The sequence below is a fragment of the Asterias amurensis genome, chromosome 2, assembly GCF_032118995.1.
Source record: "Asterias amurensis chromosome 2, ASM3211899v1".
Lineage (NCBI taxonomy): Eukaryota > Metazoa > Echinodermata > Asteroidea > Forcipulatida > Asteriidae > Asterias > Asterias amurensis.
In genome coordinates, this window is record NC_092649.1 from 23873287 (window position 1) to 23887283 (window position 13997).

General features: G+C 39.3%; 2 protein-coding genes across 2 annotated transcripts in view; one reads left to right on the plus strand and one right to left on the minus strand.

Annotated features, from left to right (window-relative positions):
• On the minus strand, positions 1 to 9768 carry LOC139954275 (WD repeat-containing protein 82-like). Its single transcript, XM_071954006.1, has 8 exons — positions 9367 to 9768; positions 8089 to 8253; positions 7712 to 7811; positions 6908 to 7024; positions 6222 to 6377; positions 5233 to 5302; positions 4120 to 4265; positions 1 to 3348 (listed from the first exon to the last, which is right to left on the minus strand). The coding sequence occupies exons 1-8, from the start codon at positions 9528 to 9530 to the stop codon at positions 3319 to 3321; spliced, it is 948 nt and encodes a 315-aa protein (XP_071810107.1). The 5' UTR covers positions 9531 to 9768; the 3' UTR covers positions 1 to 3318.
• Positions 9769 to 11470: 1702 nt separating this feature from the next.
• Positions 11471 to 13997, plus strand: part of LOC139954274 (ubiquitin carboxyl-terminal hydrolase 15-like) — a 38266-nt gene continuing 35739 nt past the window's right edge. Inside the window, exon 1 of the mRNA XM_071954005.1 lies at positions 11471 to 11567. Within this exon, the coding sequence (XP_071810106.1) occupies positions 11476 to 11567 (92 nt within the window). The 5' untranslated portion in view covers positions 11471 to 11475. The remainder of the gene's footprint in view (positions 11568 to 13997) is intronic.

Genomic DNA, 13997 nt, shown 5'->3' on the forward strand with positions numbered 1-13997 from the left:
TTCCTCCATTTTATTACAAAAGGTCACGATAATCAGCAGTTACAGTCCTTCATACAAAAACAAAAGTTTCTATTTACACAATAAAAAAAAGAGTGTCATTTCAGTGGAAAAGAAACACCCAGCCGAAATGAAATTGTTTATAAAAGCAAAGTGATGAAATATTTCTTGCAAGAGATGCATTTGATATCATTACCTACCACTGTGCAAATTTTGTTTTCTAAAAGCATCTGCGTTTGTGGTAAAGTATGGGCAATGCACACAGTGGGTTCTTTTATAAAGAAGAGGAAATCAGTTGAAAAGCTGAAAAGTTTAATGCCTGCCAGACAGGACCAAGTTAAATGTCGATGTAATGCAAAATTATCAAGAAACATACCATGAAACTTGCCTATGAAAGTTTCAGCTGTACAGTGTCTACTTGTTGAGACAACAGCAAAAAACTGTCACGATATTTTCATCAAGAATATTTAATCCATCCAGGTGTACATGTAATACCAGGTGACAGCGGGTATCGACCGCAGACATCACAAATTGAAATTTGAATGTTCAAAAGTCGCCTTGAGATAAGTTTTTGGGAATAAATTTGTTTGACTTTCTTGTAATGATTTGTAATCAACAGGGGGCATTTCAGACAAAATAATTTCACAGGATGCTACCGTTACCATATTCATCATGTTCATAACAAGGAGGCTTTGGGATAGAATTTTTTTTCAGTGTCATTACTAAAGTATGACCCTACCTTCAAAGGCAAGCTGAGCTTGATTTTACAAAAAGATCTTGGATGAATTATGCTTTCGCCATAGTATTGTGATATTACACCACCTCAGCAATTAAGATTGATACACATCTTAACATCAATCTTATATACCTGATCAAACAACTAGTTATCAATTTTAACCAAAATGCCAGATCACGCTTGATAAAAAAATTATAAATTGAATCATGTATTTGTAACTGGGACTCCATTAATTCAAATCTTCAGTAACAACAAATCTGTTTTCGGCATTTACATCCAAAGTATAAACATGGTATTTTACACAGCCAACACTATTTCACACCTTATACATTTCCTTGTGTTAACTGTGACCATTAACCCTGTTTACTACCGGTACCTAAGCATACAGGTGACTTCAATCCTCTGATATCCTCCTCGCCTATATCACTCCAATAGGACTTGGACTTAAATAAGATTGGAATCTCAGTAATACACCATTTTTTACTTTAGCCCCACAACCTGCGGTCGTATCCTTCATTTCAGCAAAAGAGGATATAGAAGGATTGGGATTAATATGTACCTTAATTTTGTGACATCCGTACAAAAAGACAGGAAGACTCGGTTCCAAGTCTGTGATTGTGGTTTTTAGTCTACCTGATGCAGAGAAATAACCGCCATCTCAGACTTGAAATTAAGTATACAAAAAAAGGCTTATCACAACCTGTGTGTTGTATGGGTAAAACCAATATTACTCTTTATCCCGATGCAAATTTAACATCCATTAAGATTTTTGCATCAATATGGCAATGACATTTGGTTTCTTTTGCTTTCCAACATTTCCACCGATAACGTGACTATCTAACTTTGTTAAATAGAGATCACTCTACACTAACACTACAATGTACATATTTACACAACAGTGTTCTAGGCTACTGAATGTCGCACACACATTATCCCAAACCCCAAATATCACAGAGCTGCTAAGCACTGAGATGATCTGCTTCCTAAAATTGGGGTTACTAGCCAACATGAATTATCTTCCAGCACGCGCTCATCCACCAATCAGATGCTTGAACTGGAGGGGGGATAAAAACACATATACTACTTTCTCTGTTTTTATTGCACAGTGCGTATTCTGAGTGTCAGTGCATCACGCTCCCTATACGGACAGTGCAAAAATTACATTCTAAACTTTGTGTGCTAGCATACTGTTCGTCGCGAAATAATGTTCTGAAATTTTAAACTTTGCGCGATGCACGTGAGACTGGAAGATAAATTCATTATAACACCCGCGCTCGTGGAATACAAAAAAATATAGCGTGTCTGCGTCCCATATCCAACTCGCCCTTCGGCCTCATTGGATAAGGGACGCAGAAGCGCTACATTTTTCCGTATTCCACTCGCGCTTGTGTGATAACTTATTATATGATTTATAACTGTTTTTGTTACTGGGTCCCTGAATAGTCATGCTTAGCAAACTAATTTGTAAGCAATATTTCCTCCTAAGCAGCTCTGCAAAACGGATCACCCAAGTAATAATGTTGAACAAGAAATTGCATTTTTGTTCGCAGAATCCATTTACAAACTACATTGATAATTGGCCCCTTGCACAATGTAGAGCCCACTAACACATGCCTACCCTGCCTGCAATCAAAGGAACCGACTCCCAAAATGGTGGAAATGTTAGAATGGAATTCTTTGCTTACACAGCAAGCGCTAAATTTCTGCCAAGAAACGTGGAGAACGCAAGTGCACAAGCAAAGATTCTTTGCTAACGTGTGAAACAACCTTGACGCAAGTACAGAGCCATAAAATTGAGCACTGGTTTTAATCATTACAATAATCTTGGTTCCGCCATTTTGGGAGTTAATGTCCCCGTTTGTTTATACAGTCTCACAGGATTTTAGGCCACAGTGTTTACACGCTTACCGTCACGTCTCTGTGCAATTGGACTCCCAAAACGGCGAGGGCGTGTGTCAAACAGTAGTGGCGTTAGTTCAAGGGGTTAATATGTGAAAAATTTTTGTGTCCATTTTTTCCCATTCAGGCCATTTCATTGGTGTCTCTGTTTGACTCACACTTTCTGGTTCACATCATGTGATGCCCTCTCAACCAATCACAAGCATGACAAGACTGAATATTTGTAGGAGGTGTTTAAAAGGGTTTGCCGTTAACTTTTTTAGTGACTAGCTAGCAGGACACGTCAGCTTTCTCACTGGTTCGTATTTTGAGATTTTCTTTCAACCATTGTAGCATGGACTAATTTGATTTGAAGCAGTAATGAACATTCAGTGGTTGATGTGTAGCAATGGCAGGCAATCAACCAGCCAGATAAATGGACAGATTTCTGACTGGTCCTCATGTGTTTATACTGGCATTTAGCGAGAGCAGAACACTCAATGTTAAGGGGGAAGGCTGACGATATTATGAGGTCTCGATGTTCGATGTCTATGAAGAATGTCACACAATGTATATTCCCATTGCAACAGCAAGCTTCCATGAAGTTCTGTACACATTCACACATACAGTTCGCATTTCCAAACATTGATGTTGAAAGCACACCGCAGCAACCAGTCTGAGCTTCTCCCGTCTCTACTTTGTTCTTTTCACTCGTCTATACTTGGTAACCAAAATGCCTGAGGACAAACAATAATAATAATACAAACATTAAAGGCACTGGACACTATTGGTAATTATTCAAAAAATGGTTAGCATAAAAACTTACTTGGTAACGAGCAATTGAGAGCTGTTGATAGTATGAGAAACAATTGAGAGCTGTTGATAGTATGAGAAACGGCTCTCTCTGAAGTAACGTAGTTTTCGAGAAAGAAGTAATTTTCCACAAAATTTTTTGAATTTGAGTTTGAGACCTCAAAATTAGATTTTGAGGTCCCATAATCAAGCATCTGAAAGCACACAACTTTGTGTGACAAGGGTGTTTTTTCTTCCATTATTATCTCGCAACTTCGACAACCAATTGAGTTCAAATTTTCAGAGGTTTGTTATTTTGTGCATATGTTGAGATACACCAAGTGAGAAAACATGTCTTTGACAATTGCCAAAGGTGTGCAGTGTCTTTAAGTGTAAAACAAAAGAATTTAGCTGAAAATTTTGAACCCCAAAATGGGTCTGTAAAATTTGTTTTTTTCCCTTACACTGATGTTTATTAAGCACTGTATACTCGGTACTTTCCAGAGTTCTGTGAAAAAAATCAACAGGCAAATCACTCTGGTGGGAGTTCGAACCCACAACCTTTGACTTGCTACAGCAGGTGGGTCTCATAAACCAAACACAGCTCTGCATATCCGTCATAAGCATAATGAGTGCTTTGAAATGGCAGTCCAGTGTAAATGACGCTCTTCATAAGAACTTTGTATTATAAATGTAACAATTGTCTTGATACCTACCATATGTTGTGCTGCCGTTGCTAGCATCATAAACTTGGGATTAAACTGGATACAGTGCATTGGTGACTCACAGTGCTTGGATTCTAATACGGCAGTCTTGGTGCCATTCTCAGCATTCCATACATGTACTTTACCGTTCTGTGAACCTAAGAGACACACAAACATAGCCATAGTCATTAGTTTGTCATGTATAAGAAGGATGCACAGCATGAGTTCTAGAAAGTTAGTTGTATTGAATACGTTTCTCCTGGTTGTGCAGCCAAAAACTCTCAGAAAAGTGAACTTAATCACAATTGACCCCTTGCACGCACGTCACACGCGGCAACTGTGCCACGCTCACCACTTTGGTGGTCAATAGGATTACTTGTAAACGCTGCGTCCCCTTCACTGAATATCGCACAGCGACATTGTCCACCAATATGGTGCATCCAAGATTATTCTGATGATGACGCCAGGTGAATTGGGTCAAACTAGCTAAGAACCCAATTGACAGAAGACAGGGAAAGAAGTTTCAGTTTAAATTGTGGCAAGAAAACCGGGGCCCCCAGAAAATTATTCCAGAGTAAACTCATGCAGTCAGGTAGGGACGGAAAATCCAATCAACATACATGTTGTGTCCCTGGTGTGACTCGAACTTGGGTCTTATAGGTATAAAAAGCGAAGAAACCACTACGCCAACCCGATCATCGAGTTGGAAGCTTTATCACTTCTTGGATTTATTTCCTAGTGGATATTTAGAGTCCAGAATTGAGAGTTGCTCTAGTCAAGTACTAAAACTCAGGGTTTTCCCCATTAACGAACTAGCATATTGAACCAAAAAGCGAGAGTTGTAGGTCGTCACACAGATAGACGACAAAACTAAATCGAGGAAAACTTTCTTTGTTTGTTTAGATTTAAGATCATACTCAACAAGAAAAAAATATATAAACCATTTAAAAGCTCATGATCACAAAGTAGAACAACAATCAGGTAAAAAAGGGGTTTAGAGAACCTAATTTCAATTCAGCATACTTCAGTAAAACTTTGAGTCTAGAACTTTTTTCTTGCTCTAGTCCGAGGAATTCAATTACGTTTAAGATGAAAACCTAAGAACAGGAAAATAGCATTACTCACCTGATAAGACGTATTTGGCATCGGGACTAAATGATGACTCTAATAACAACCCCTTCTGGTTGAGATGACCCTGCAACAAAACAAAACATGTTATTGAAAAGATTTGCCGCTGTAATTATTCTCTCAAAAGTTCTGTACCATAACAAAAAGGTTCGTTAATAAAAAATTAATATATAATTAAGTAAGTATACACAATTATTGTACACAATTCATGTCTTAATCACAAGCAAAGAATAAGTTCTACAGCGGGTAGACAATAGGCAGAAACCATTTGAAATAATGCTATTCTATTTGGGTAGGTTTTTGTACGCTTATACGCTAAAATGCTAACATTTACACTTCAAATATTGTACCGATATTTCAGAAATATCATTTAAAATCACAAAACAGGAGAACAGCGAAAACAGACAGTTAAAAAAAACAAAACAGAAAGCAAATTACAAATTATGCATTTCCAATAATTAAAGGAACATTACAGAATTGGTAAGAAAGAAACCTGTCTAAGATCACAGATTTATATAGAACCAACATGGTCCAATGATGATGATAGTAGAAAACATCCCTTGAAATATTATTGTCTAAATATCAAATTTATTGAGAAATATACAATCTAATTTCGAGTTTGGAGTTTATCGCTCAGCGAAAAGTTTTATTTAAAAAAAATTAAATCGATGTCATGCAAAATGTGTAATAGGTTGTCCAATACTTTCTTGTGACCCAGATGGCCGATCAATCTGAAACTTCTCGACAGGTTTGCAGTTTATGTATATAGTGGATTACATAAAGTGCTTACACTGCAGATATTGGTTTTGTTAGCTAAAACCAATTCTGTAAAGTTTAAACATACCCCCCCCCCCCAAAAAAAAAAACGGTAAAAAACAAAAGCGAAATTGACTTGGTAAATTTAAATCTCATTCCAGTCAATGTGTCTTTTGTTCACCTCCAAATTTAAAAAACGAATCATGTCAGAAATGAAAACCTATTTTTACCATAAATGTTTGTTTTGGTTGTCCACTGAATGCATCTACCAATCTTATGACAGCGCCGTTGGTGGATATAAGAATCAGTTTGCCATCAGCGCTGAACTTGAGCGACGTCCAATCACAATCTCTGTCTTGTTGTAACCGGAAGGTTGTAAATGGACCCTGCCAAAAGGGAAATCAGCCAGCAAATAAAAACACTGTATAAATGAGTACTTATTCAATATGTGTTTTATGTAATGAACTAGGTTTAAACTGTGTGTGACATGCAGGCCTATATAAGGTGCACTTCTATGAGGAAACCTTCCTCATGGCGGCACAGCAAAAGCACAGAGTATAAAAGGAGTGTGATACATGACACTTAACATAGTTCATGGTATTCGATGGGCTACCAAATTCTACCAAAACGTTAGTGTAATATGTAACAGACAGTTGACGACCATGATTACTGTACAGTCACTGACTTCAACTGTCTGTTACATATTGACTTCAACTATCACAATAAGCTGTGGTAGAATTTGGCAGCCAATCGACTCCCTAACATTGCGACCATTATGTGCAGTCATGTCAGGGTCTATGTATTTAATAAAGTTGACAACCTCGCTGCCTCTATGATGGGCAGCTTGGAAGGTAGGAGTACTTTAACTGTAATTAGCTCTCATTAACCTCCAAATATGTTCCCTTTTCAGACATACCTTGTCAAATGACCTCAGGTCATAGAGTTTTATAAGTTCAGAGTTGACACCACATGCAAAGATCAAACCCTCTGGGTCAAATGATGCCACAGGCCTGCCTTGTAAATGCATCAAACCCTGTCAACAAGAATAGTAAGTGAGAAAAATAAGAAAAGCATGTTGAATCAAGTGATTTTGACTAGTATGTGAGTTTCTCGGTCAGAGAGAGTAGAGAGGGTAGAACTAGCTGCTGGAAACTGCTTACCAACCAAAAGGACTATGAAAAAAACCAAAACTTTATCATGCTGCCTCCATCTTGGTCATGTTCCTCGTATCGAATAACAATAATGAATGCTAATAATCATTTTGAAAAAAAGGAACCAGACTATTTAGTTCTTCCATCCTCGGTTTGGTAACATTGATATCCATGGGAGAAATTCAAGATGGTCGCACCGTGATAAAGGTCTATAATCACAAAAGTCGATGGCCTGAGGTTGCGTGTTGCGACACGAGTCTTCAGCCTTCGAGAAAGACTCTGCTATGATTGAAATGACTCAGGTCATTAACTTTTGGGAAAAAAATAGTATAACAGTTACACAGGTTCCACCCTCTGTTTAAAGGTGCATGACAAGGTTCATAAAAAACAGGTACAATTATCACAACACAGTAAACAATTGAAGCAATAACATGAAAAGAGAATTTTTCTTAGAAATAACAACGAGCATTCAAAACAAACAATATGTAAATTACTAAAAACATACAATGAATTTGTTCACTTCTCTCTGTACATAGCAGAGAAAAATAAGAAACAGTCTTTAATTTTACCTGACAGTTTGGTGATCGCAGGTCCCATAGTCTAACCGTCTTATCTAAAGACCCAGAGAGGAAACTGTCATCTATTGGAGACATACTTAAACTGACAACCCTGCAAAATAATGGATAAGTACACACTAGCTTTAGTCTAAGAGTAAAACAAAAATGTTCAATACATGTATACAATCAAGCTGCAGTTATATTTAATAGATTCCCAGAAATGCCCACTGACCAGGGTTCTCCCGTGCACAAGCTAGAATCGGGCTGATGCGCGCAAGTTGAATGCAGATACGTGTACATTTCCACCAATACAAGGTTAAGATTTATGAATTTGCCAATAATGGTTAGGAAACGATTCAATTAGAGGGAAAACGAAGATTGAGTCTTACTTCTTTGTATGTCCAGAGAAGTAGCGGATGTATTTATTGTCATGAAGCGAGAGATAGCGAATATTGTCGTCCATCTTGTTTGATGTGTAGATAACTGTGTTAACAGCATGTGTGAATCGGATCATGTCTACTCCATACTTCTTACTGTAAAGTGTCTTCTTTGGTCTGGAGAAAAAGGAGAAAATATACATTTTATTATCTATAACTTGGACTACAAACAAACAAACCAACAAACAACTTTGTGCTTTTTACCTCTTTGATAGATTTTGGACTTTATTTCCAGCTCAAAAAAAACTTTAGTCTAGAGCAACTGGTGGTTCATAAATTATTGACGGAATATGAATATTTTTCAGTGAAAAGGTAGCGTTCATTTGTGCAGTACTAAACTTGCCGTGTCTATATCAACAAGCTGTCTGTCATCTGAATGGAAAGCACAGTCTCGTTATAATCTTTGGCGCATGTGTATTCGGTGAACTCCGATTCATCCGTTCAGACCATTAGAATCAATAGAACAAGATTTGTGCTCCCAAACAACAGTTATTTAGTTACACCCCAAAATAAAACGCCTACTACGGAGCATCTTCTTCAGGCAAGCGCATCAATATATTAAATCGAAGGCTAGACTCCTACAATGTAGTCCCAGTAAACTGGGGCACTGTACTGTACTCCTTTTTTTTCTAAATTTGTCATTATTTGTTATCGGTCGTGCTAGTACAACCAACAATGACAGTGATTCCCCCACTTACTGGGTCTATTCAAGGCCTGCAGTGCATGCATAATAAACAATGCTGCAGGCAGGGTTAATGAATGAAGGATTAAGTGGGGCCATACACAGAGTTTTCCCCCAAATCCTCCTTTATTTCATTTCTACTTCTACTTGGATACTCGGTAGGGTCCATAATAAGACAGGACAGATCGTAAAAGCCGAGGGACTACCTGTCCTACCTAGCCCCACTTGTATGGCCAAGGATTAAACACTGTCACAAGTGGGGCTATACCTGTCCATGAGCGATGCAGGATGCGTTTGTACAAGGTGCAATACCATCATAATGAGCATGATGACTACAAACAAAATGAAACTTGGTCAAGGGCCTGTCCCCTATTAAGGACTCATTCAATTTGACAAATAAAGCTCTTCATTTCAACATCATGATCATGATCATTATCATCATGCACAATGCACACAGCACAGTTCCTACACTAAAATACGAGTCTCTAAAGAGTAAAGGATTCAAATGTCATTAATTACAAAACCACATGATCTATCACATGACATACTTTCCCTCCAAGCAATCATAGATAACAATAGAGTCATCTTCACTGCTCGAGATCATTGTCTCTCCATTGTGCGAGAAGTCAATGCTGTTTATACGCTCGGTGTTCTGGTCCTTGAATAATTTCGCCACACGAAAGCTCCGCATCACCGAGTCGGAGAGCTTCATTTTGTTCACCCTCTTGCGGTCGGTCTCGAGAGAAAAACACTGTCCAAATATTCCTGCTGTTGATTACCACCGTTCACGATGAGAAAATGTTAAACTTCTGCCTTATATAATCCGTGGGAAGAATTATTTACGATGCTATTTACTTCCACCATGATCGTTGACGTACACGTAGCCATTCATAATGCACGAAGTGTGCAGTGCAAGACACTAATTAAATTTTCAGTTGGATATGGTGAATTTCTGGTGGATGTGCATATGAGCATACAAAATGAACACATGGTGTCAATTCGCCCCACACCATTTGTTACGTGCGTGTCGCCCCAAACGCGAAGGCGCAGAATAGCAAGGGCGCCCTCATACGTTCAAAACCATTATCACCGGGTGATCCTGGCCTGGGAGTCTCCTGACGATGACTGGAGACAAAAAAGCTAGTCGAAACGTTAAGACCAAATTTTACAGTTTTGTTGCCTGAATTTTTTTTGTTTTTTGGGAGGACACATTAAATTTTGTCTCCCCCCTTCAAAAAAGGGTGTCATCCGTTGCCCCATGGGCGTCGATCCGTCTTGAGGGGGGGGGGACACACATAATATTTAAGACGTGGGGTCCGTGGCCCGCTTTAGGGCCCCGGGAACATTTTTAGTCCGTACATGATCTCTGGTGCAATCTAGGGAGTCTGAGGGATGATGTGCCCCCCCCCCCCCCCCCCTCTCAGATGTTGGACTTTAATGCCTATTTCAAGCTATGATGCACCTATTTTTTCTATCACGGTTATGTACCTAGCCTTGCTCAAGGCAGTCGCATTATTCGCTCCGAAAAGACGCCGCTGTAAACCCACCCGTATACCCTGTGCGTGGTGCGTGCGATCACACCGCATGACCCACCCGTATACACACTGTCACATCGTACGACTACTGTGCACACAAGTCATCCGCACTCGTACCACTAACCGCATGCGGAGAACGGCCTCCGCATGCGGATAGTGGACGGGGGCATCGTGTCGTGCGATGTTACGCACAGTGAATACGGGTGGGTTTTATACAGCGGCGGTCTTTTTTCGGCGTGAATAATTTGACTGCCTTGAGCAATGCTATTATGTACCTAAAAAGCAACTCAATTATATCTTCATAAAATAATTATGGCACAATTGCATTCTAATGCTCAGACGGCGTTTCATCACCAGCATCATCAAGGGTGGACCATGGAGGTTAGGGGAGGGTGGTGGAGGGGGGTGGGGGGGGGGGGTGGCTATTAAAGATGGAGCCTGCATGCTATAAAGCAGAACGTGTAAGACACATGAGATTCAACAGAAGGGCAGGAAAAATATGAATTTAGCACAAATCGAATATGTTTAAAAATTAATAAAATAAAACAAATAAATATACAAGTACGTGAAAAACAGTAAGTAAAAAAATATCAACCTATCAACTAACAAACAACAAAATGAAAACAAAATAATTACAGAACAAACAATATGAATGAATGAAAAGGGGAATATATAAAATAATAAAATAAAATAATAAAGGTGGTAAAAACATTGGGGGGATCATTTGATAGTGTGTCCCCCACCTTTCAAAAGTTGGGGGGGGGGAGCACACTTTCGTCCCCTTGTCCCTGGTTTTATTGTACCCGTCTCCCCCTGTATGGGACTCACTGGCAAAGATTCATTTCATTATGTTTCAATGAGCCTAAGTTAACAATACATTGTTCTATATATTCATAAAATTGCACAGTCATTACCGGATACTATTTATAACTCCCAATCCATTGGGACTAGATTCTAAATTCGAGGAAACAAAGAATTGTGAAACATTTCCTTTGGTGGGTTGACAAGATGACGTCATTTAAATTCTCTGCATTTCTCCTCATCTACTCCCCTGACTGGTACCCACTGTATATATGCAGTAGATGCGAACCAGTCTAGTTATATTCATACGATTTTTGCAAGATGGCGGAAGGTGGTGGGCCACCCGAACTTCAAGCTCAGAAAAATCAGATTTCTGACCTACTGAAGACATCTCTGAAAAAAGGAGATATATGGTAAGAGAAAACTAGTATAACGAACAAGTTTTCGTGCTATACATTGACGATTTAAACTAAGAAACTAATATTTAAAACTAACGCCGGCTCCATCATTATCCGATTCACACATGAATGAAATGAAATGACAGTGGACTTCGGCACCTCGCAAACTCGGCACCTGCAAACTCGGCACCTTGCAAACTCGGCACCCACACGGCACCAAGAATGTCGGCACCATACAAACTCGGCACCGGCGTTTTATTGTCTAACAAACTCGGCACCAAGCCCCAAGAAATATTACCTCGAAGAGTGAAGTGTTTAAAAAATAAAGTAACGTACGTGTACTTACACAATAAAAAATGGTTTGATAGTTAGTAGCTTTGTAAACGCTGTTAAAGTAATTGGACCCTTTCGGTCAACAGTGTTGTCCAAGACTCACACTTTGTGTACCACAACTTCTATATCAAATAACAAACCTGTGAAAATTTAGGCTCAATCGGTCATCGGAGTCGGGAGAAAACAACGAAAAAACCCACCCTTGTTTCCGCGCGTTTCGCCGTGTCATGACATGTGTTTAAAATAAATCCGTAATTCTTGTTAACGAGAATTTATATTGTTTTGCTGTTTTCTCATAATAATATTTCAAGAGAAGTCTTTCACCATTGCCTTCTGTAAACCCTGTAAGTTATTTGTAAATCTGTGAACTTTTTTTTTTTTTTCTGAACCGAAAGGGTCCAATGGCTTTAATGGCAAAATCACTAGTTATATGGGAGTTGACAAGAATTCCCCGACTCTCGAGAAAATTTGGGCCCCCATCAAGAAATTGATCGTGGCGCCCGCACCTAGTTGCGATAACGTAACCCTCCTGCCGACGGCGTAGCCGGAGGGTTACGAGTCGCTTCAATCGAAAAACGGCGAAATATTTTAGTCAACAGATTTGCTCATTTTTTACCACTTTAAAAAATAATGACACAAATTCTATGAACACGAACGTAATCCTCAATGTCTAATGAAAAAGATTCAAAAACACAATTGAGAAAATATTTTGAAAAAAAGGACAAAAACTTACCAGATTCCGGGAGCGAAACAGTCACAAATTTCCCAGGTTCTATTTTTGAACCTGTCGCTGGTTACCATGTGCAGCCCCAAGCGCTGAACCCAACCGCAGGTACCAGCTGACCGAGCCGCAGCCGAGTTTGACTAAACCATTCTGTAAAAGGGGTGTTACAAGGGGTGCTGCAGTGCGGCAGTGCTTTAAGTGAGTGAACAGCGGGCATAGTAAACGGACAGCGCACACGCACTGCCTTGTGCCTTATAACACCCCTTTTACAGAATGGTTTAGTCTAACAGCAATGAACATCCGGAAGTCACAAAATGGCGAAGCGATAGGTTCAAAATAGAACCTGGGACTGTTTCGCTCCGGGATCTGGTAAGTTTTTGTACTTTAGTTCAAAATACTTTCTCAATAGTGTGTTGAATGTTATTCATTAGATATTGAGGATTAAGGTCGTGTTCTTAGAATTTAAGTCTTGATTTTCGAAAGGGAAAAAAATTGAGCAAATCTGTTGACTAGCTGTTGAAATTGTACGTGTTTGACCATTTCGCCGTTTTTCGATTGAAGTGACTCGTAACCCTCCGGCTCCGCCGTCGGCAGGAGGGTAACAATATCGCAACTAGCCCGCACCGTGTTCAGTCAACAAGTTTTTTAAATTAATGTTGTTTTTAGGCTGAAATTGCGTCCATGTTGGTGAAAGTGCGGCGCCATTTTTATGTTTTGGGCTTTTAATAAGTTGAATAAGGGTTTGTTTAGTTGGTTAATAGTTTTCAATGGATTTTTTGCATGATTTGCTGAAAGGCGCCGGCCGGCCGTGATCGGGGGACTAATTTCCTGACGGTTTCGCGACAGTTCTGTGCGTGGTAGCTCATGGCGTGCATATGGTGCACACTCCCTTCAGTGTTATTTTTTCTGTCCCGTGCTATATAACGTCGCTTCTATGTTCTGGTACGTTACGATAATTATATTCCAATAATATTTGTACAGTTATTACTTCTAACTTTATAAAATGATCAAGCTTTTTATGGGACTATGGTGGGACTGAACTTTTAAATAAAAATTAGGCCTACCTAAAGGTGCCGAGTTTGCATGTGCCGAGTTTGCAAGGTGCCGAAGTGACCGGTACCCGCCGAGTTATCAGGTAGCGAAATAATGTGTCTTCGATCCTGCCGGCCCCCGTACCATATTTCACCGGGGTTAGGAATGGCATAATGATAGTTGACTCCCTTGGTAAATTTGAGTTATAAAGCTGGCCCTTACTCCACTCCACGTGTTGTTTGTGTACACTGTAACAGTGTAAAGGATAATTCATTGTCAACTTCGAAGTCTAAGAGAGTTTTTACTTTATTGAATTGATTGAGGCACTTTTTTATCGTATAAAAAAACGTTTCTGA